The sequence below is a fragment of the Schistocerca gregaria genome, chromosome 3, assembly GCF_023897955.1.
Source record: "Schistocerca gregaria isolate iqSchGreg1 chromosome 3, iqSchGreg1.2, whole genome shotgun sequence".
Classification (NCBI taxonomy): Eukaryota; Metazoa; Arthropoda; class Insecta; order Orthoptera; family Acrididae; genus Schistocerca; species Schistocerca gregaria.
In genome coordinates this window covers 256,382,254-256,407,646 of record NC_064922.1, presented here as the reverse complement: position 1 = coordinate 256,407,646, position 25,393 = coordinate 256,382,254, and the positions used below count along the sequence as shown (strand labels likewise).

The window sequence follows — 25,393 nt, the reverse complement described above, 5'->3', positions numbered from 1 at the left end:
CGCTGAAATGCAAGGGAGTAGCCTCCAGCCTTTCTAGAAATGAATAGCTACTTCTGGAAAGATGATGAGGACTAGTAACAATATTATTAGAAATTACCCACAGTCCCACTGCTCCACTAACTCCTGCATCAACATCATTTGACAACGAAACACACTCATATCTATATATGTGTCGCGAGTCGCATCCTAGCCAATAGAAACATGGGAAATATATTGTACGATATTTTTTACGAATGTAGTGATCACTATCTTACCTGAACATGGTGTCTCAAGACGAAAAAGGAAACTGACGAGTCACATCCTTTTTACCTCCAATCCTTTCCAGCGCCATCTACCAGGTGTACTGTGTATCTCAGGAGCCTGCCATCCGAGAAACCGCCGGTTGCCAGAGACCCAGCTAATCCACAGCCTCCAAACGCCCCAAACACTCCCACTGCGCGTTGCAGTAGGGGAGACCGGGGACAAAAGTAACATTTTGCATACTGCATTTTTTAATTTCCTTCCTATAAACTTTTGAAACAAAAGAACTAATATGTGTGTTCTCTGAAGCTTCCCTAACACAAATAAATTTAGTTTCCACTAAATTACATATATTTGGTATTTGTAAAACTAATTTTAAGGCTTCAGTGTACCTGTTACTTTTGTCCCCATTACTGGGGACGATAGTAACACAGGTAGGTTACGAAAGCAACATAAGTTAAACCACATTTTATCACCTAAAAGACTCATACAGTAACTTGAAGTACATTACCATTACAAAACATTAATTAAACATCAATAAACTTCGTTTATAATTATTATATTAATTGAAATAGCAATTAATATCACTGAACGAATTCAGGCTTTGTGAGTAAATGTTCAATGAGTCAATAAAAGAGAAAAGTAATGCATATCTTAGTCCTATTCAGATTCACAATTGCGGCACACATAAATATCCTCCCCCCCCCCCCCTTTGGTACAAGCAACAAGAGACCAACCCTTACATTCCCAATCCACTTCTCCTTTGGACAACTGTGGCAGAAAGGCTCGACACATACATGACAGTAGCTATCATTGTCTTCCGATGGTGATTCTTTGTATTTTTTCTGCTTTCGTATTCTTGGCCTGCTGCTTTTTAAATTTAGCTTCTTTTCCGCTTTTTTCGCCTGCGTACATGCCTTTAGCTCTTCTTCTATAGCCAGTTTCTCTGGAGTGTCGGTCAAAATTGCAGACATTCCCCTTTTTCTTCCTTGTCTTGTTTCTTGCCTTGGAACTGCTTTTGGTAACGGACGAACACCATCAGGTGAAAAGGCTACGTGAACTAAAGAAGGCCAGCTGAAGTGGCCGAGAGGTTTTAGGCGCTACAGTCTGGAACCGCACGACCGCTACGGTCGCAGGTTGGAAACCTGCCTCGGGCATGGATTTGTGTGATGTCCTTAGGTTAGTTAGGTTTAAATAGTTCTTAATTCTAGGGGACTGATGACTACAGAAGTTAAGTCCCATAGTGCTCAGAGCCATTCGTGCTGACATCGAGCGTATGTGGCAATCCTATTAAATATAGAGGTACTGCTCCATTGGAGGCCCTACATTCATAAAAAATATCATATGATATATTTCTCCTGTTTCTGTTGGCTAGGATGCGAGTTGTAACTCATAAAATAGGTATAAGTGTGTTTCGTTCTCAAATGATGGTGCTACAGGAGTCCAGTGTATAGGGCAGACTGTTAACAGTAACTGTCCTAAAATTGTTATTATTCATCCTTATGTTCCTTGTAGGAGCAGTTATTCACTTGTAGATAGGCAGGAGGCTACTTCCCTGCACTTCAGCGATAGCTTGTTATTCTATTATTATTTCCCATAGAGACTTATTGACTAGACTGGTAGCAAAAGTATCCACTCCAGACAGTGATGAAACTGGATAGTGCTGCTGCCTAGTAAGCTATCAGTGGCAACCGAGATTGTTTAAGTAAAAAATATACCACATCTCATACAAAATAATAAAGACTTACATCCATCATACCTGGCAGCACAGCACAGATTGAATTCTTTTCCCACCAATTTCCAGATGGGGGAGGGGAGTGGGGTAGAACCAACTGCACCTCAAGGTGAACACACACAAAATTTGATGTTCCTGCCAACAAATTTTAATTTTCCACCGTCTCCAGATGTGGAGGAGATGAGGGGAGGGGGCTGGGAGTTCCCTGAGGGGGACCCATGTGGCAGCAGGGGAAATCCTTGATGTCATTAGGGGTGGGGATAAGTAATTTATCAATTAATCAATTTGACATCAAAATTGTCCCAGAACCCACTTTGTCCCACTACTGAGGTCATGGGCTGATGTCTCACCACTGGCAAAAGCGTTGCTGTATGGCGGCATCCTCACTGTGTCACTGCAGCTGGCTGCAAGCACCAGTTGCCTAGAGGCGAGGTTATCAGGCACTGTTGTAGGCAGGCCCAGTGCAGCAGCGCTGATGTCACAGGGGGATGTATCACCGCTGATTAAGTGTTGCTGTGTGCCGAGGCACTCACTGGATGACAGCTGCTGCCTGCAAGCACCTGCTGAGTAGAGGGGAGGATAACAGGTACTCTTGTTGTCGGCAGGCCCAGTGCAGCAGAGCTGATGTCACGCGGTGGCGTCTCGCCGCTGGCGCAAGCGTCGCTGCGTGGCGATGCGCTCACTGTGTCACTGCTGCTGGCTGCTGGCGCAGACGCGGATAGGGCGGGAGGCGGCGCCGGCCGCACGCCGCTCATGCTGGCTGCTGCGCAGGGGCACCTGGACGTCTGCACCATGCTGCTCGAGCGTGGCGCCAGCTGGGATACCAAGGACTGGTACGTCCTGCCAGCAACTGATGCGGCATCTTGCCTGCTGTCAACTTGTGTGCCTGGAAAAGCTATTAGTTGTTTTATTGGTATCCCTGCTTGCAGCTCAAGATCAGCATTGTTGTCGATATTGTACTGTTTTGTTTCTCTGATGCATTGATTCAGCTGTGAAGCCTTGGCTGATGTGTGCAAACTCTGGTACACTGCCGAGGTGCCAATAGTAGTGTGTTTATCAGCGCACGAGAGTTGGGGGAATGCATTGTCAAAGACCCACCACGAGATGTTACCCTGCTTGTTTGGGTGAAATTTTCTTTCGTTACAGGAAGTGCATTTCTGAAGGAGAGAAATTTGTTAACAGCGAGTATAGATTTAAATGTCAGGAAATCTTTCCTGAAAGTATTTGTATGGAGTGTAGCCATGTATGGAAGTGAAACATGGACGATAAATAGTTTGGACAAGAAGAGAATAGAAGCTTCCGAAATGTGGTGTTACAGAAGAATGCTGAAGATCAGATGGGTAGATCACATAACTAATGACGAGGTATGAAATAGAATTGGGGAGAAGAGGAGTTTGTGGCACAACTTGACTAGAAGAAGGGATCGTCTGGTAAGACATGTTCTGAGGCATCAAGGGATGACCAATTTAGTATTGGAGGGCAGCGTGGAGGGTAAAAATCGTAGAGGGAGACCAAGAGATGAATACACTAAGCAGACTCAGCAGGATGTAGGTTTACAGTAAGTACTGAGAGATGAAGAAGATTGCACAGGATAGAGTAGCATGGAGAGCTGCATCAAACCAGTCTCAGGGCTGAAGACCACAACAACAACAACAACAAAAAGAACAGGAAGTGTCAAATGCAGGCTACTGAGTGAACATAAAAAAAAAGCCAGAGGAAACGTGTGCTTGCATCGCTCAATCAACAGAGCAATCTCCATTGAAACCCATTTGGTAATGAGCAGCTGAACTTCAAGGCCAACCCTCAAGAATGTATGACTATATTAATAAAGATTTCAAAATGAAAGGATTTAGAACGATAGTTGCGACTGTATTGTCTGAGATGGAGCAGCAAGGTGCGATTTCTCATTCCTTTGTTAGCGCAATTTCCAAATGCTATGTCTTATTCAAGAGTGTTATATTCTGATGAATGTGCATGTATCACAGTTCATACAGCAGTAATGTGGTTTTGCGATCCTGTGTCATGATATGGACTTGGGTGTCATAGAAATATCTGTTCAGACCCTATTTTTTGAAGGGTACACGAATGGAAATTCTCATTCTCATTTGGCCATGTTACTTGAAGGCAAGGACTCGTAGATCCTGTGTGGTTACAGCAGGACAGAGCTCCAACACTTTGCTATTTAATTGTGTGAGTCCCATGATGAATAATTCCAAGGCCACTGGACTGGGTTTGTATGAGAAATATCTCCAACCTCTTTGAAATGGCCATCATGAAGCCTGAACGTTACCACGAAAGTCAGCTCATTTTGGATAGTAATCAAGTCCCATGTGGTACAGTATCGGTACAAGACCAATGAAGAACTTCGCAAAAATGTTGCAGCACCCTATTGGAGCATAACTCCTGACATTCTACATCTACATCTACGTGATTACTCTGCTATTCACAATAAAGGGCCCGGCAGAGGGTTCAATGAATCACCTTCATGCTGTCTCTCTACCGTTCCACTCTCGAACGGCACGCGGAAAAAATGAGCACTTAAATTTTTCTCCATAATATGTCAAGGAGGACGCAGAGACTCAATAGATTTCTGTGTGAGACAAGTTCCTGCACATATATTTCCACTGTATGTGCAGTTTTTATATATAATTACACTAAAGGATTATTTTTACCTAGAGTACGGGGATCTCCCAGTCACAGTGTACATTGTTGTACCAGATTTATCATAGCTAATTTTAATTCGTTATTGGCGATCGAAGACAGCTGTCTGGCACAAAGGTCGAAAGTGGTGTGCTGTAGGCCGGCTAAGAATCCAGCTACCGGCAACTTCCCGAGAGTCGAGGGCTGTGACGTCAAGTAGCTGTCGGTTGGTCGCCATACTCATCTAGTTATGTCGTAGTGCAGGTACGGTAAGTAGTGACACCTCCGAGCTTCATACTGATGATCAGGAGACGGATGACTGTCGGCTGGTTATAATTAAAATACAGTTACTCACGGAGGTCCTGTGTGAGCTGTAATTAACGTATGGCAACAAAATTTGGTAGCTATGCTAATGCGTTAATGCGGAACCGATTTACGCTGGAAAGAAAATTAGTTACAGTTGTGGCCACCAGATGCGAATCTGGCGCTTTACACTGTTTGCATGACGGTATGATATCCACGCTGTCACTTGACAAGCCGTGACGAGCTTGAACAGTGTGGCTCACCAAAAGAAGAGCGTGCGTTATTAGTGAAACTGTTATGTGAACGAACGGCAGCAATTACAGTGCTACAGCGAGAGAGCATCGCCGACTGACAGGTCTGAGGAGGGGCCCAATGTCATTAAATAGTTTAAAGAAGATGATAATGAACCTCGTAAACAATGGTGAGTTTGGTGTGGTACCTAGAAGAAGACATCCTATCCCAGTGGAAGCTATTGACGAGGTCACTGTTGCTGTAACTGACCATGCTGCAAGCGGCCCGAGTTGTGGTAGTACTCATGCAGTGTCATGAGAATTGTCCACCCATGGTCAACAGTATGGAAAGTTTTGCGGTCTATTTTACACTGGTAGCCGTATAAGACCCAGACGGTGCAGCAACTGAAACCTCATAATCCACAGCAACGTTATTAAATTTCTCTTTGGTTTCTGGCATGGGTCGAAAATGATGAGATATGGCTGGGCAATATTCTATGGACTGACAAGGCACATTTTACACTGCACAGAGCTCAGTGAATACACATAACTGTCGGTTTTAGGTATTGTTAAATCTCGTGTTGTGCACAAGGAGCAATTGCACTGTGTGGTGGGGGTTCGCAAGCACCTTTATTTTCAGTCCGTTCTTCTTTCTACAGAATACACCCAGAGGACCTATCAGGTGTATCGTGTCGCCGACACGTTTCCGAAACTCCTGGTACAGCATATGATTTCTGCTTTGAAATAGGGCAGCTGTAGGGAATCAATGTTTTCATGTAAGCTGGGGCAACAGAACACGACGCTCGCCCAGTGAAGGATCTGCTTAAAGCAACCTTCTGGGTACACGTTATCTCCAGAGGTTTTCCAGCTGCATGGCCTGCGAGATCATCTGATCTGAATCCATGTGACTTTTGGTTCTGGGCATATATAAAAGAACACTTTTACCAGGGACACGTTCGGTCTGTACCCGATATGAAGTCCAGTATACGGGAACACATTGCTCAGATTCCACCGGAACTGCTGAGAGCAATTGCTGATCAGGTCGTTTTACGCATGCACCATCTCATCGACGTCTCCGGCGCTCGTCTGAACAAATTGTCTAAGAGGCGATTTGATATTTTCTGTATACATCTCGTTCCTGATCCATTACATATAGGAACGTGTCTATACGTCTTACTTGCATTCACAGCGCCAGATGTGCACCTGGTGGCCAAATTACAACTAAGTTCAACGGGGAAAAGATTTGAACAAGTTTGCTCAAAGTAAAATAAACACAATGTTGGCTTTTAATGTCGAACTAGCGTCAATAATCGTGAGATACAGTTTATATCGAAGGAATTATATAGTTCCTCAGAAAGAAATTATTCCAGTTCCTTAAGAGATGCTGGGTGCTTCATTGTTTCTCAGATACAGACAACTGTAGTTCAATAAAATTCAAATGTACGGTTTACAGAGGCCAGGAAAGACATATTATTTCATCCCCATGCTCGTCAGACCCATGTTAGACGTTTCCAAGCATGTGAGTGGAGGCAGCCGGCCGCTGGGACCGAGCGGTTCTAGGTGCTTCAGTCCGGAATCGCGCTGCAGCTACGGTCTAAGGTTCGAATCCTGCCTCGAGCATGGATGTGTGTGATGTCCTTAGGTTAGTTAGGTTTAAGTAATTCTAAGTCTAGTGGACTGATGACCTCAGAGTTAAGCCCCATAGTGCGCAGAGCCATTTGAACCATTTTGAGTGGACGCACTATCATCTTACAAGATGTATACCCCGATGAGAATGAATATTATGATCTAAAATGATTAGAAATATCGTATCTTACCTGCATCCTGGCATTTCCTGTACGTTTGGCCGTGATGACAGCATAGGGCTCGTGACATTATTCTCCTGAAGAATTATCGTGGTTGGTCGACGACAACTGCAACAGCTCTCTCTTCGGTTCTCAGATTTTTCTCTGGCACTTAACAAAGAATCTACACTGGGCGAAGCGATTCTCGAAAAATTTCTTCCGTTTGTAAAGAGTCTGTTTAACAACTCTGCTTTATCTGATCTGGAACTGGAAAGAAAATCACACTATCCTAATCGTTCTCCACTGATCTTTCTCAGTGTTTAATGCAGCTCACTAACTTTCTCGATTATATATTCCTCTCCAAATACTTCTTTACTTCCTTCAGTGTGATCGCGAGAATCGCTGGCCATGTTCCTTAAACCAAGCCTACCATCTAAATCATCTAATTTACGTCCACCGATTAATGGTCTGAAAAGGCCAGCACACATTTCATTATCCCTGGCAGCTGGTAAATGTTGGTTTCTTCTACCTAGCCCTTTACAACGGTAGCAAAAGGCTGTTTTTATAGTGCTCTAGCCACCTACTAACATGTTTGGAAAATGTTGGGCTGCCGTCCTCTGAACAGATATATGTCCAAGACTACATTCAAGTATTCACTACGTTAACATTTCCGATGTCAGGCGATAGTCTGGTGCCTACGATAACCGTTAGCCTTCCGATCAACGCAACGTCCAGTAGATTCAGAGAAGAAGACTAAGAAAAGTTGCAGCTGACAGATCACTTGACCAATATTCTGATCGACGAGTAAGTAACCATCCTAGAGGCAAAGAGATGAATGTAAGTGTAGACTGTGGTGTCACCGCCAGACACCACACTTGCTAGGTGATAGCCTTTAAATCGGCCGCGGTCCGTTAGTATACGTCGGACCCGCGTGTCGCCACTATCAGTGATTGCAGACCGAGCGCCGCCACACGGCAAGTCTGGAGAGACTTACTAGCACTCGCCCCAGTTGTACAGCCGACTTTGCTAGCGATGGTTCACTGACTAAATACGCTCTCATTTGCCGAGACGATAGTTAGCATAGCCTTCAGCTACGTTATTTGCTACGACCTAGCAAGGCGCCATTATCAGTTACTATTGATATTGTGAATCATGTACCGTCAAGACCGACGTTCGTCATCAATGGATTAAAGTTAAGTATTCCACCAGCTACGTCCGTTTTTCTAAATTCTAATTTCCTTGTCCTCTTCCAGACCTCACGCCTGCGTGAGCTAAAACGCGTGCCTTTCGGCCTCCTCAAGTAACTCTGTGTTGGCTCTCCTGCCAACCACAACATAGACTTTTACTACAAACTCTGCTCCCCCCCGTATAACTCCTGTGGCAATGTGGTGGAGATAAACCATTCATAAGTATCTACTGACTTGCGTGATTTGTATTTAATAATTTCTGCCCATGAAACTCGATATCCTGACCCGGGACGAAAATAAATTACAATAACACAGCAGCACCACTAGCTTTTCACGGTAAAGAATAACTTCACATTCCGGGAAAAACAACGTAGGAAAAGACTTCCCGTACACTCTTTCAACCACAACTCCTCAGAAAAAATGAGAAAAAAGAACACAGAAAACCAAAGAAACTAACTTTAAAGACAGGAAAAAACGCGAAATGTAGTCACACTAAAGACGAAAACAAGATCTAAAACATTCAACAGCACATGTAAAATACTGGAAAGGTACGACCGCAAGCACAACACTAAAATCAAGTGTATTATTAGAAAAAGATAGAAACGTTAAATCAAAATACTGTACAAGAGCTTTCAGTTAACATTCATCGCTACAATAGTTCGTTTTCCTTTTTTAGAGACCATGTCAGTACTTCTTTCATTTTATTTTGCCAAAATAATGACACTTTCAGTATATATGTTGACTAGGCATCTGTAGCTTTATCGTCACTTCTGGCCAGTTTCCTTGTGGATTAATTTCCTCTCATATTAAGTGAGTATTTAACTACTGAAACATGATACCTTCAGCACCTTCGCCCTGTGTATGGATAAAAGCTTTCAAGAATTCTGTAAGTTGTCAAAGACAATCATAGCTCTTGTGGTCATGACAGTGCCATCCGTTTCATTTGGAGTATTCGCACAACACATTAGATTGAAGGAATCATTTTTCCATGGGTAGGTCACCAAATAGTGAGAGCAGAAAAGGGTTAGTGTCACATGGTGAGTGATCTCTGCATAGCTGATGAACGCCTGACCTGTTGGTGGTGCAGCTCCGGTGTTTTCTGCCGCCAAAGACGCTTCTGAGAGACCGCTCACAGTGTTGGAGAGCGCCAAAAGGACCATACCCAGACAGACTGGTCCGAAAGACGGTCACTGCGACTATTCCTGCAGCTTTTCCGACAGAGTGGCCACTAAGGTCCAGTATGACTGACCTCACCCCAGAATTAACCCGCAGTCCAGCATCAAGTGAGCGTTCTGTGAACCTGTAGGTATCGCGGGTGAACCACAGCTGGTACAGTCGACCGTAGACGCATCTTCACACACAGGCAGACGGCTGTGGTAGGACATAACGACTAGAGGCCTGTAAATGGAAACCTTTGGATGGTCGTGTTATTAGCAGATAAGTGTCCAAAGAGATACTCCAGTTACCAGCAAATGGAAGCATTCGGTGTCCAGTGACGCTTTCAGATTCCCCACAATATGTATTGGGCGCAGAAAAGAGTGTCGCCACAAATGTACCAGGCAGGCCTTCTGTATAGTTCGCTTCCTCTTATATTCTCCATTCGCAATGATGTCTACAATAGAAAGCAGGTTAAAAGTAGATCTCTCCTCTCAAATCGCATGTTTCACTGATCGATAGACAAGCTTTGTGCTTCTCTTGTCATCAAAGTATCTTCTTTCTAGAATGAATTTTTTGCTTGCAGCATAGTGAAACTTCCTGGCAGATTAAAACTGTGTGCCCGACCGAGAATCGAATGCGGAGCCCTTCCTTTTGTGGGCAAGTGCTCTACTGACTGAGCTACCAAGGTCAAATAACGGCCGGTCCTCACAGCTTCACTTTCGCCAGTACATCTCCTACCTTCCAGCGTGTGAGAATTTGCCTGCTGCCAACATTAGTGAGTGTGCAAAAGGCATCCCGCTGCAAGCACTGAATCACAAGGCACCGCCAGTTTACAAGAGCTTAGTGAAGTGGTCAAACAAAATTCGAGAAGAATGACGACCTTTACTTCTGCCAGTACCTCGTCCCCTACCTTCCAAACTTCACAGAAGCGCAGTTGATAGAGGACTTGCTTGTAAAAGGCAAAGGTCCCGAGTTCGTGTGTCGATCCGACACAAAATTTTAATCTACCAGGAAGTTTCATTTATTAAGTTGTTCTTAGCCATTTATCTCTACCTACTTATTTAAATGTTTCATGGGCTTTGTAATTATCCTGTATTAAACATACTAAATGTCGCCAGTGCTCTGCGTGGACGTAATCCTAACCTAAGGGAGGGTAGTCGTGAGTGTTATCCGTCAGTGAATAATATAAAGTATGTGCTGTGTGTTTTAGCATTTTCACTGTTTGTGTACCGTATTTTCTGAGACGAAGATTGGGGACAAGCTCACCATTTGCCGAAAAGAGCGTGGAAAACCACCTAGAAACCACTTTCCGGCTAACCATTGTACCAGCCTTCCGATCCTTGAACCACCGTGTGGATACAATCTTTCCCTGTCCCCTCCCCGTTTCACAAGCTAGTACTGAACTTCAGTCATACTAGAATATAACGATGTTTCTTTCCGCACCTACAACTTATTCACAAACTGGTTGTTTTAACACAGAGTAGTTACCTTTGGGAATACTGCGACCTGTATGGTACTGCTTTAAGGTGTCACCAATAAAATTAGGCCTGAAAGGCTCGTCAGACATCACACCTATATTTCTGCCAGCATTCTTAACCAGAGGAAATTATCATTAGTTTCTTTATACAGCACTTATTGACTTCCGGGACGCAGCATCACATGCTGCATGCAGCAAACACTGGTTTCAGCACGATGGAGCCTTAACGTATTTCAACACTGAAGTTCGAACACGGCAGCTGTAGACTTTTCGGAGCTCTGGATGGATCGCGAACCGGGTATGGTGTGGAAATTAAGTTCAACAGTAAAACTATAGCCGAAAACGCATTAGAGAACGAACGCTATGAATACAAATAACGTGATTCTGATCTTCGTTCAGCCCTAGTGATTGTGGCTCATCTTACTCAATACAGACAATCCAACAAAGTTCCACAATGTCCAGGCCAGAAAACGAGATGACAGCTGCATTCCAGAGTCGGCATGACTGTGTGTTCGTTAATGAGTAGGGACTAAACGATATGGTCTTTTCCTTTTTATTGACCGTTTGATTCCTCCCCCCCCCCCCCCCCCGCCCCCCATTATTGAGCTGAGCTACTATCGACCTCATGTTGCTGCTCATTAATCAATAAATATACAGGGTGTATCGAAAAGAATCATCCGATTTGTCACATCTGTATTTCTGAAGCTAGTAAACACATACAATGAATTTTGTTTGATGAACGGGAAACTCAAAAAGCTTTTTTATTACCTTTTCATAGGTGTTCAATGTGCCCTCCTTGAGACGCACGGCATATGTCAATGTATTCAAATTGTTCCCACACTGCAGCGAGCATGTTTTGAGGTCAGCTTCCACAGCTGCCGTTATGAGATGTCTCAGTTCATTCATTGTTGCTGTTGGTAACGGAGGCACATATACAGAGTCTTTTATAAACTCCACAAGAAATAATCAAATACAGTCAGATCCGGTGACGTTGGACGCAAATAATGAAACGCTGAATCATTTCGTCCAGTGCGACCGATCCATCATTCAGTAATCCTTTGATTTTAAAAATTCCCGCACTTCCAGATGCCAGTGTGGCGGGGCCCCATCCTGTTGGCAAATGAAGTCGTTCGAATCACTCTCCAACTGTGGAAAAAGAATGTTCTCATACATATCGAGATATGTTCTTCCTGTAATAGTGTTCTCGGCCAAGAAAAATAGAGCATACCTTCTTCCGTGAACCTGCAGAAAACACATTACATTTTGAAGAGTCCCTCTGTGTTGTACAACTACATGTGGTTGATCCGTACCCCATATTCTCACATTATGTCGGTTCACCTTTCCATTTAAATGGAATGTTGCCTCGTCACTAAACACCAAGCCTGGAAGAAAACTGTAATTCGCCATCTTGGCAAGAACGAAATTACAGAACTCCACGCGTTCACGTTGTTGTTTATCACCTTCACGAAGAGCTTGCAGTAGCTGAATTTTTTATGGTTTCACGCGTAGACGTCAACGCAACACACGCCAGACGGACATCAGTGGCATGCTGAGTTGTCGAGTTGCGCGGCGAATGGATTTCTGCGGTCTCCTTGTGAAACTATGGCTGATACGTTAGACGTCTGTGTCAGACAGTTGGGGATGGCCCAGCGATTTGCCTTTACATAAACAACCTGTTTCTCAGAATTGTCTAATTCTCTGTGCTGAAGGAGGATCCACACCATACCCCATACGAAAGTCACGCTGAACAGTTATTACTGACCCGCACTGCCGAAAACGTAGTACACTTTCTGTTGTACGCTTTCTGTTGTCCCGACACCAATTTTACTAGAACAGAAGTGGGCGCACACGACTGCTACCCACCCCCCACCCCCCTTTAAAACTCGAGAGTTTGCTCTTTCCAACAGTACGTTGTTCACGCACATATCCCAAATAACATAATAGTTATGATTTTTTTAAAAATCGGATGGTTCTTTTTGAAACACACTGCACTACTTTTCTACAGACAAAAGATAAAAACAATGGGTTTAAAATACAATAAAAAGATTTTGTAAGAAACTAGTTGGTGCTATTAGTCTACAAAGAGAGGTATTGGAGCCTCAATGTAGGGGGACCTAATATGATGACTAGGATATGACTGGTAGGATGCTATCCCACAACTGATTTCGGTGTCTGGAAAAGGTGTAGCCTTGGGATAGGATATGGATGGTGTGGAGGTGATAGGAGGGTGGGATGTATTAATATAGGCGCCCCAGCAGCCCTATATTGGAGAGAATTGGATGGACAATTGAGCTACAATTGTCTATTTTGTGGGATGTATAGGATTAGCTAAGATGCCAGAGGAATTTTAAGGAGGGGGGGGGGGGGGAATTTTATCAGCTATAGAGATTCCATGTAGGGGAGGGAAGGCAGATAAATTAAGCAAGGTGGAATTTTTGAAGCTCTAGAACTTGTAAGGAGTGATAATATCTTGCATATGAGGAGATGGAGAGTTTGGGATGGAGGAGGGTGCAAAGCATTGTGAAAGGATGTAATCAACATTTCGTCCCGTTAATAGTTTATAGTTTCACTCTCTTCTTCTTCTTCTTCTTCTTCTTCTTCTTCTTTTTCTTCCTCCTGTTTGCCTTTTTTCTTTTCGTCTACAAGGTGGGCATTCGGGTTTTAGCAATGTTAGTGACACTTTGTGGCTACATGCCCTTTCTGACTCCACCGCTCCCCTCTGGGGCGGAATCTGTGTACCCCACCTGCTCAAGTGTGAGAATGTTTTCTTAATGTTTGCATAGCATATATCTGAAGCGGAACGCGGGTACCAGCCTGGTATTTACCAAGCTAGGTGTTGGAAAACACGTAAGAACCACATCAAGACTGGCTGATTTGTCAGACCACGTCCTTAATCCGTGAAGCAGATTCGATCCGGGGCAGGTACACCTCCCTGAAGCGGCACATCAATGCTCTCGGTTACCCGGGCAGTTCACTTTTTTAAACCTACGATGACCCTTAATTGAATACTTAGCATCGTATTCGTGTGATCGAGGCTTAGTACAAGGTATTTTCGTGTGTTAGTAAGAAGTATGGATGGCGAGGTGGAAGTCAGGGGAAGAGAAATAATGAGAAGTACGTTGTTTTAGTATTGCTTGAAGTTTTACAGGATTGATTTTGAGGTACCAGAAAGAAGAGGTGTTGAGATGGTTATGGAGCTGAACAAACACACCTTACCACGTACTTATTTCTGCTAAAAGGTTAATAGCGACCACACATGACGCGTTTGTTCAGACCTTTATATCTGTCGCTGCAGAAGGCGGAGCTACGAGGCGTACAAATATCACCGCCACTCTCCAAGTCAGTCTACACATTGCTGGACAGGAGAGGTACAAAGGGTAACAGAAAAGCTTTGCAATACAGCTTTATTTATTTAATTTTTTCTAAGCAATTTTCGCCACGCTGATTATACGTCTTAATCCTTCGAAGCCAATCCCTAAACCAGTTCTCCAAAGTTTCTGTAAGGAGTATGGCACACTCGTTGTCCCAAACCCTCAGGAGGTCCTCATCACTTCAAAGTCGCAAGGGGCAAGGTCTGGAATGTAAGGAGGGTGGTCAAGAAGTTTCAGTCCTGTAACCCGCAAATATTCGGCGCATGCTTTGGCTTGGTGAGATGGACCGTTGTCGTGATGGAGGAACCAAGTGTCCATTCTTCACTTCTGTCGCAGGTTCTTAAAAGATTGGATGACTTTGGGAAGGTACTGCTCATTGCACCACTTAACTGTGATTGCTTTCCGTGTGTCCAAAACATTACGCTACACAATTCCACTCGGTTTGAAAAAAGCCGCTATCATTTTCTTCTTTATTCATCGTGATTTTCTGACAGCTACAGGTGCGTTGGTATCTTCAAAGACTCAAACTTTGTTTTGAGTCTTAGTCGGCACGTCATAATAGTGCAGCCAAGTGTTGTCAACTGCCACAGTATTATTCACAAACTAAGATATTCCCTCAGAAAACTTCTTCAATATCTTCCGGCACCAACTCACACGTCGTGTGGTCTGCTCTTCCGCCAGTCTATGCGGCACACAGAGATAACAAACTTTCTTTAATTGCAAATGTTCATACAGAATCGAACGAATTGTTTGGTGCATTTAGCCCTAAGGTGTCCTCTATCTGCTTACAGGTCATTTGCCTGTCTTCGTCTAGCATTCTCCTCACAGCGTACGTTATCCTCGTATCCTGGTATCGTGGCCTTCTCGTCCTTTCAGCGTCCTCCAGAGTGAAATTTCCTCTTTGGAGTTCTCTGTACAATCTGAATATAATTGTACGATGTGGGCACATACCACCGAGTCCAAGAGTCATTTCTTCAAAGCACTTGTCTATGTTTAAGCCACGCGCGAAATTGTACTGCAAAACTGCCCAAATCTCACTTCGTGAGCACGAAGCAATAGCAAGCACTTCAAACTAACCCTGCTAGTGAACGACTACGCCCACAGATACAGCACAGCGGCTACAATATAAGTGTGAAGTATTCTCAGAACACAGAAACAATTAGCCTCCTGCGACTTAATGGTATTGTTGCGTCCTACTGTGAAACTTCCCTCTTACCGTTTGTATTAGAGGTGTTGTGTAGTTAGTATGTTCGCCGAATGTAGCACCTCTTGATTGTTTTCTTTGACACATATCAATAACATTCTGTACTTTATTCCAATTACGTTTAGCGCTGTCTGTATTTTCCACATAATTAACAAAAAAAAGGTTCAAATGGCTCTGAGCACTATGGGACTTAACTTCTGAGATCATTAGTCCCCTAGAACTTAGAACTACTTAAACCTAACTAACCTAAGGACATCACACACATCCATGCCCGAGGCAGGATTCAAACCTGCGACCGTAGCGGTCACGCGGTTCCAGACTGCAGCGCCTAGAACCGCTCGGTCATCAGGACGGCCATAATTAACATGTTTACACGCGTGAAAGAGAATGTTACCAATCTCATCGTGAGGTAGCGCAGTGTGTCGTTGCGTTAAACGCCATCACTTAATACCTTAGAAAGATGCTTATGTTCCAGTGGTAGAAAGAATGACGAAAGGTTGTGACCACGTGCTCGAATTCTCGGCTGGACACTGCAAGTGTTATCACGCCTGTTGTAATTTCAGCACTTAGATTCTTTTCAAGAAAACGGCCAGAAAAAATATAATTATCTTAGTTCTCGAAGTTCTCGGCGAAGTCGAACTGCACTATTGACTTCATACTCTTAAGTATCAGCGTTGCATGGGAATGCACTACGGGCTTAATAGCTGTGAATAACAAGTCCCTGTTAGTTTTAATAATTCTTCAATGTTTATTCAAGCTTCTTGTTCCACATATTTCTCAGAATCATGAAAGTAGCAGCATAAGCACTAACAATGCGCACAACAGAACATAATTAGCATTTACACAAACAGTCTGTCCCCTAACAGAAGACATTAGCGGCTCCCCTCTTGACTTTCTGCGCTAGACGTGGCGCATTCGCTCCGAGGTCAATACAACTGTTGCAGTTTCATCTCTTTAAACAGGTTACTAACAACTGTTCAGATTTATGTTAACTGTAATACCAGTGTTGATAATTTTGATATATGTACATAGCTCTTCATAATGATCGATAAACATAAATAGTTAATTTAGTAATACGATTTTTAGCAGTGCAAGGAACTAGATATCAGCAGTCGTTTTGATGCTTCCAATGACAAGGTAACACTTTAATAACTTTCCAGGTTTTAAATATTGAGAATTAAGTGTGTTTTATAATTTCGATTTGAGTCTCAATTTACTTGTTTAATAACTAGGTTTTAACTCAGCTCAACACATTCGACATGAATTGAAGTGTGTTGCTTTTACTCCGTCCCCTAAGCTTTCTAATGAACTTTTACAAATATGTAACTTTTGAAGCTAAATATTTCGGCAGATCATGTATCAGTTCGTTTTCTGTAATGCCTCCTCCGCTTTTACCTTAATATGTGGTCATTGCGGAAGTAAATAAAGTATTAGTTACATTTAATTGCTTCTCTATATATTATTTTTAGATCTTTGTGTGTCCCAAACATGATTGTAGTTACTATTCGTCAGAAATCTTTCTTTTCTTTATGAACTCGTGAAAATATAAACTGAACGTTATAAATTTATGTAAGAGTAAATTTAAACGCAGTATCCTGATCTCACTTCTCCCTTAACAGGTATTATAAGCAGAAATTTAAACGTTCAAAATTCTACTGAAGTAACCGATACACGGCAAACAATATTGCAATATCCGATTCAGTATCGTAACACCCGACAGACGCTATAAAACGTTATAAGGTACAAACCAACGGGTTGCCAGGGAATGTATAGTACAAGTATGGCCGACATTATTCGCGAGTGGCGTCCACCATATTATTCCCCAGTCCTCTGGCTACAGAATCTTATTTTTCAAAATAATCTCCATGTAGTGCATCGGCCTTATGCCACCGTATACGCCCGTATGGTACCACTCTACCGGTTGACGTCGGAGCCAACGTGTTGCTGCATCAATAACCTCCCCATCATACACGTACTGTCTTTCGCGGACGGCATCCTTTATTGCGCCAGTGCCGATGGAAGTAGGAAGGTGTGAGATCCAGGTTGTAGGGAGGATGAGGAAGAACGTTCCAGTGAAGTGTTGTGAGCTCCTCTCGGGTGCGCAGACTTGATGAGGCCTTGTCATTGAGAAGGGGAAGTTAGTTTACATGTTTGTGGCGGTGAACACGCAGACGTCGTTTTTTCAATTTCCTTAGAGCACCACAATACCTTCAGAGTTGATCGTTGCACCGCGAGGCAGGACATCAAACAGAATAACCCCTTCAGAGTCCCAGAAGACGGTCGCCATGACTCTGCCGGCTGAAGGTAACGCTTTGAACTTTTTCTTCAGAGGAGAGGTGGTGTGGCGCCTCTCCATGGATTGCCGTTTTGTTTCCGGTTCGAAGTGACGAGCCAATGTTTCATCGCCTGTGATGATGTTCGACAAAAAATGGTCACGATCAGATTCGTAACGTGCAAGCAATTTCGCACAGATGGTCCTTCGTTGCTCTTTATGGTCTTCTGATAGGACCGGAGGAAGACAGCGGGCACATGCATTTGTGAACCCCAACTGGTGGACGACTGTGTCAGCACTGTCAACAGGGACGTCAGTTGAGCAGCGGGTTGTTTGATTGTCATCAGTCGATCACCTCGAATGAGGACACTCAGCTGTGTGCAGCCGGCCGGCATGCTGGGGATCGCACAGGTCTGTGCGATCTTGTTGCGATTACGACAGACGCCTCGCCCAACGACTCATCGTGCTTTTTTTCACTGTCACGTCACCGTAGTCTTGTTGTAAGCGCCTATGAATATCTGCTATGCTCTGGTTTTCCGCCACAGGGGATTCAGTGTCAGCTCTCTACTTGGGACGCACCTGCGCTACAGACTCCATTTTTAAAGTTACGTATACAAGAATGAACTGCATAATGACAGGGCTTCTACTGCTGATGTTAATTTAGAACTAGAGCCAGATATTTTGGAGAGCGAAATCCAGTGGGCACTTGAAAATATGACTGATTACAAAACTAGTGGACATGATGAAATACCAGCAGAATTGTTTAAAGTTACTGGAAAGGATGCAGTGAAAGTGCTGCACTCAATATGTCAAAAAATATGGATCACGCAGCAGTGGCCAGAAGACTAGAAAAGATCAGTATTCATCCCCATTCCAAAGAAGAGAAGTTCTAAAGAATGCTCAGATTACCGAACAATCGCACTTATCTCACATGCCAACAAAGTCATGTTGAAAATCTTACAAAATAGACTTCTCCAATATCTAGATCGAGAGCTACCAGAAGAACAAGCTGGATTTAGGAAAGGAAGAGGAACTAGGGATCAAATTGCTAACATTCGGTGGATTATGGAAAAAGCAAGAGAATTCCAGAGAGATGGGTACCTCTGCTCTTTGACTACGCCAAAGCCTTTGACTGCGTCGATCACAACAAATTATGGAACGTACTAAAAAAACATGGGTGAACCAGATCACCTCATTCATCTTATACGGAGTTTATACCTTGACCAAGAAGCCACGGTGAGAACTATGTATGGAACAACGAAATGGATAAAGATTCAAAAAGGGGTCCGGCTAGGCTGCATACTGTCACGGTACTTATTCGATCTGTATGCAGAACATGTTATGATGAATGCGAGGCTGGAGGAAGGAGAAACAGGGATTAAAATAGCTGGAATAAATGTAAACAACCTCAGGTTCGCAGATGATGCGATCCTGTTGGCAGAAAGTGAAGAAGAATTGAGAACACTCTTGCTGAAGGTGGAAGACGAAAGTGAAACGGCCTGTCTTAGACTGAATGTGAAGAAAACGAAAATTATGGCAACTACACCTACCAATTCGTGGGATATAGCAGGAGAAACCATGGAGGTAGTGACCACTCGGTTCCCAAATCTCTGCTGATGGCGACTGCAGCCATGAAATCCGGAGTCGCCTGTTGCTCGGTAGACAGGCGATGTCAAACCTTGACAAGATTATAAGGTCCAGAGATATAATACTAGCAACAAAGATTCGTATTGTGAGGGCTGTGGTCTTTCCAGTTGTGATGTATGGATGTGAGAGCTGGACCATTAGAAAGGCTGAACGGCGAAGAATTGACTACTTCGAATTGTGGTGTTTGAGGAAACTTCTTAGAGTTCCATGGACTGCAAAGAGAACCAACAGATCAATATTAGAGCAAATAAAACCAGATTTATCCCTGGAAGGTCTAATGTTAAAAGCTGACCTACTTTGGACACACAATGCGAAGACATGCCTCGCTAGAAAAAACGTTAATGCTGGGGAAGATCGAAGGAACTAGAAGAACAGGACGTCAGAGGATGAGATGGGTCGATGGCATCACAGAAGCAATGTGTTCCAACCCGGAAGGTCTACGGGAGAACGTGCAAGACAGGAAAAAGTGGCGTGATTTGGTTCATGGGGTCATGAAGAGTCGGAACCGACTAAACGAATAGAGAGAGAGAGAGAGAGAGAGAGAGAGCGCTGTCACCTACCGGAACTTTATGAAACTATAGGAGTTGAAGCGGGAATATTCCACGATGTCCCACAACAAATTCCCCATATTTCTACCGAAACTGGCCGAGAAGAAAAGTGTTGCGTTACTTATTGAACGCCTGTCGTGTAAATGATGTCCCAGGAGTAATGGTGAATATTCAGGGAAATGACAGGAATAACCATTCGAAGGAAAAAAGTCTGATAAACATGGTCTCTAAAGGTATGAGAGCTTGTTCAATACAAGAGATGTGTTTCACAGCGAGGAAGATGGACAAACGCTCATTGCGCTCACGGTATGCATTTTAGAGCCCACGTTTACTGGACATTTCTGTTCTTGTTTTGGACCCTATTACTACCTCCCAAAACAGAGAAAACGAAGAGCTTGCAATCGAGGAGATTTGTTTCACATTATAGAAGATGAATAAGTACTCATAGCTCTTGGTGTATACATTTTAGAGACCATGTTTACTAGACTTTTTGGCTTCGAATGATCATTCCTGTGATATCCCTGAATGTTAACCACTCCTCCTGAAAAGCCTTGTATATATTTCACTTACTCCTACATTTACATATTTCATTCGTACATCTAGTGTATTTCGCTCTGCGGTTTCATTTTATTTCCGAGGAGGCGTTTAATTCTGCCTGTAATTTATCTTTATTTCTAGAAAAATGACTGTCGCTGGCAACCGTTTGATTGTCAGCTGTTTTACACCATGCGACATTTTGAAAGGACGTTAAACGTTTCTGTAGTACTCAGCCGTTATCTTTGGCCCCGAAATACGCTGACAAAATTACTGGCTCACTGCAGTGCTCGTTCTCAAGACGTGGTTGATGCACTGAGTAACACGAGCGTACTTTGCACACATGTAAAGAATAGCTGTTTTGTGTTACCAAGGTAAACATGTGTTAGCAAAAGCACAGTTTAATCTTAGTTTAATAAAACAACGATAAAATAACCTTATATTACATGAGCTGAATCATTGTTTAATTGTGTTGTTGCTGTTGTTGTTGTTGTTGTGGTCTTCAGTTCAGAGACTGGTTTGATGCAGCTGTCCATGCTATTCTATCCTGTGCAAGCTTCATCATCTCCCAGTACCTACTGCAACCTACATCCTTCTGAATCTGCTTAGTGTATTCATCTCTTGGTCTCCCTCTATGATTTTACCCTCCACGCTGCTCTCCAATACTAAATTGGTCATCCCTTCATGCCTCAGAGCATGTCCCACCAACCGATCCGTTCTTGTAGTCAAGTTGTACCACAAACTCCTCTTCTCTCTAATTCTATTCAGTACCTCCTCATTAGTTATGTGATCTACCCATCTAATCTTCAGCATTATTCTGTAGCACCACATTTCGAAAGCTGCTATTCTCTTCTTGTCTAAACTATTTATCGTCCATGTTTCACTTCCATACATGGCTACGCTCTATACAAATACATTCAGAAACGACTTCCTGACACTTAAATCTATACTCGATGTTAGCAAATTTCTCTTCTTCAGAAACGCTTTCCTTGCCATTGCCAGTCTACATTTTATATCCTCTCTACTTCGACCATCATCAGTTATTTTGCCCCCCAAATAGCAAAACTCATTTACTACTTTAAATGTCTCATTTCCTAATCTAATTCCCTCATCATCACCCGATTTAATTCGACCATATTCCATTATCCTCGTTTTGCTGTCGTAGATATTTATCTAATATCCTCCTTTCAGGACACTGTTCATTCCGTTCAAATGCTCTTCCAGGTCCTTTGCTGTCTCTGACAGAATTGCGATGTCATCAGCAAACCTCAAAGTTTTTATTTCTTCTCCATGGATTTTAATTCCAACTCCGAATTTTTCTTGTGTTTCCCTTACTGCATGCTCAATATACAGATTGAATAACATCGGGGAGAGACTACAACCCTGTCTCACTTCCTTCTCAACCACTGCTTCCCTTTCATGTCCCTCGACTCTAATAACTGCCATCTGGATTCTGTACAAATTGTAAATATCCTTTCGCTTCCTGTATTTTACCCCTGCCACCTTCAGAATATGAAAGAGAGTATTCCAGTCAGTATTGCCAAAACCTTTCTCTAAGCCTAAAAATGATAGAAACGTAGGTTTATCCTTCCTTAATTTATCTTCCAAGATAAGTCGTAAGGTCAGTATTGCCTCATGTGATTTAACATTTCTACGGAATCCAAAATGATCTTCACCGAGGTCGGCTTCTATCAGTTTTTCCACTCGTCTGTAAGGAATTCGTGTTAGTATTTTGCAGCCGTGACTTATTGAACTGATAGTTCGGTAATGTTCACATCTGTCAACACCTGCTTTCTTTGGGATTGGAATTATTATATTCTTCTTGAAGTCTGAGGGTATTTCGCCTGCCTCATACATCTTACTCACCAGATGGTAGAGTTTTATCAGGGCTGGCTCTCCCAATGCTATCAGTAGTTCTAATGGAAGGTTGTCTACTCCCGGGGCCCTGTTTAATTAAACAACAATAAAATAAATTTTCATTATGTTACTCTGTTGCCGCGTACAAGTGTTACCCCTCAGTAATGACACACTCTAAGCATTAAACGGCGCAGGTGTTTCAGACCTACGTCAAACGCTTATTCCATTACTAATTATCTCGTAGACAACTATCTCATTGTGGGACTGTGTTGTTACATCGGAATATGGGGAATTTTCTTGCACGGATCGTATTTTTTTTTTCTCACACAGCTTTCTGATTATTTTAGTTACTGCTCCTCACTTGCACATATGACAACACTACTTATCACTGTGTTAGATGAAGCACTAATGAGGAAATGGGTACAGTCTCACAACTGTAAAACAACAATGGAACGGTACAAGATGATGTTATTTGTGGTTGGTGCACTTTGTACACAGGCACTCCAACTCGAGGTTTAAAGGAAAGAAATACTAACAGGTCCTTTTCAGACTTTTCTACATGTCAGCTCTTCTCATCGTCACCCTCACTCCTAGCCCTGGTGGGGATGTTTTTCTCCATGAATCCACCCTATGAAAAACAAAATCACGCCGAAGAAATTATCCGGTAAATATGATTTTCGTGTACATACGAATGATTACAGTTTCAGAAAAATTGGATGATTTATTCAAGAGAAAGAGCTCCACAAATTGAGCAAGCCATTATCGCGTTGGTCCACCTATGTATGGCCCTTACGCAAGCAGTTATGCGGCTTGTCATTGATTGATAAAGTTGTTGGATGTTCCTCTGATTGATATCGTGCCTCATTCAATCCAATTGGAGCATCAGATTGTCAAAATCACAAGATGGTGGGAGGGTCTTGTCCATAGCGCTCCAGACATTCTCATTTTGGAAGAGATCCGGCGACCTTGCTGGAGAAGGTAGGGTTTGGCAACGCAAAGACAAGCAGTGGGAACCCTCGCCGTGTGCGGATGGGCATTATCTCGCTGAAACGTAAGTCAAGGATGGTATGCCATGAAGAGCAACAAAATGGGACGTGGAATGTCGTCGACTTACCGCTGTGCTGTAAGGATGTCACGGAAGACAACCAATGGGGTCCTGGTATAAAACGAAATGCCACCACAGCCCATCATTCATGGTTGTCGCGTCGAATGGCGGGCAACAATCAAATCCCACTGCTGTCCACGACGTCTCCAGACACGTCTTCAGCCTGGAATCTCATTGATTGGAGTAGAACTGTCTTAAATGATGAATCCCGCTTTTCGAACTCAGCCTCGATGACCAGCGCCTCGGACAGCGTTGGGGTACCAACCTGAACCTACGGTTGAGCAGTTTAACTTGGGGTGGGAAGAATAGTGCACCTTAATATTTTTTTATTTTTTTTTGTGTAGAAACTGCTTCGCGAGAGTTACAAATCTAGTTAACTGCCACGGTAAACCCTACGAGCTTGTGAATCAAAGCTTTTATCTCTAGATTTATGGTATGTTATTTACCAACGCACTCATCAAGTAGAATAAAAAAATGCTCCGAAATGTTTTATAACAGTGAAATGTTAATCACACTGTATAAGTTGGGATTATTTTCTTTTCTTGTTAGTTTCATAAAGTGCGGCTTCGTTTGAACTATAATCGTCGCATTAGAGTGCGAGAAAGGAGCCGCTGAATTGCAGTAGTCTGTGAAAGAACACTGCAACATGTTTTCTGTCAGCGGTGAACACAATGAATAAAACATTGTGCTAAGCAGGACAACACTTCACACGTCGCAGAGGGAAGAATGCCGTGACTTCCTAATGGCGCGGAAGCGTGAGCTTCATTCCGAAATGCAAGCTGTGGACAATGCAAGAGAAATGAAAAGTTAACTGAATTTTGGAATATCTGACAAAAGTTTAAGAAAGTAACACAGATGCGTATTTGTAACGGTGTAATGGTATCTACGGTAAGAACTAGGGTAAGATCAGTTTGGCTGTCAGAGAAATGTGGGAATACGCGAAGCAATATTCATCCAACGACTTATAAGATGGGTTGAAAAAAATGAAAAGCTGCATTTATAGCTTTTGCAGATTTATGAAAAAAGCTTTTGACGATCTTAAAAAGGAGCACATGCTTTGAAATTCTGTTCATATATGAAGGGCTTATTTCAATAGTGGTACAAGTCCGTTTTTGTTCATTTTGAGATACAGAGTCCCAAATTTAAATGAGCACTGAAAAATCTGCAGTTGAGATACCAGAAATATTCAAGCAAATGGCTTCTTGCTTGAAATGAACCATTCTTTCTGTTTGTTTGGATCATTAATGTCAGAAGCACTATAATCAGAAAAGTGAAGGTAATGGACTTGTAAGACTATTGAAATAAGCCCTTCATATGATAGCTCATATACATGGAGCGATAGGCTATCAACAACTTGTAGAGCAGTCAGGCTGTGTTTTGAGTAGAATGAACCAGTAATTGATAAAAGAGTGACACAGTATTGTAGCCCATCTGTCACTCCTGTTTCTCAGTCTGCAGATCCAGCAAGCAGTAAAGGAAACCGAGGCGAACTTTGGAAACGGAATTTAACTTCAGGGAGAAGAAATAAAAACTTAAAGGTTTGCTGGTGGCATCGTAAATCTTTCGGAGTTGGCTTAGAACTTCGAACATCAGTTGAACGAAATTGATAATGGCTTGAAAAGAGGTTATAAGGTGAAATCAACAGAAACGATGAAATGTACTCGACTTAAATCAGCCAACAGTGAAGTAATGAAGGAAATGTGACACTAAAAGCAGTAGCGAAGTTTTGCTATTCGAACGGAATAACAACTGATGATGGTAGAAGTAGACTGCAGACTGCATTAGCAAGAAAAGTGTTTCTTTTACAAAGAATGTACACTGCGCTGACAAATGTCATGCGATACCGCCTAACATCATATCGGACATCCTTTTGCCCGATGTAATAAAGCAACTCCACGTTGCATGGACTCAGCAAGATAATAGAAGTCCCCTGCAGAAATATTGAGCCTTGCTACCTCTATAGCTGTCAATAACTGCAAAAGTATTGCCGGTGCAAGATTTTGTAAAAGAACTGACCGCTCTATTATGTCTCATGAATGTTCGATGGGATTCATGTCCAGCGATCTTGGTGTTCACATCATTCGCTTATGCATAATTTCCA

General features: G+C 42.9%; 1 protein-coding gene across 1 annotated transcript in view; it reads left to right on the top strand.

Annotated features, from left to right (window-relative positions):
• Positions 1-25,393, top strand: part of LOC126355829 (fibronectin type 3 and ankyrin repeat domains protein 1-like) — a 187,008-nt gene that overhangs the window by 111,890 nt on the left and 49,725 nt on the right. Inside the window, exon 6 of the mRNA XM_050006277.1 lies at positions 2,581-2,808. Within this exon, the coding sequence (XP_049862234.1) occupies positions 2,581-2,808 (228 nt within the window). The remainder of the gene's footprint in view (positions 1-2,580; positions 2,809-25,393) is intronic.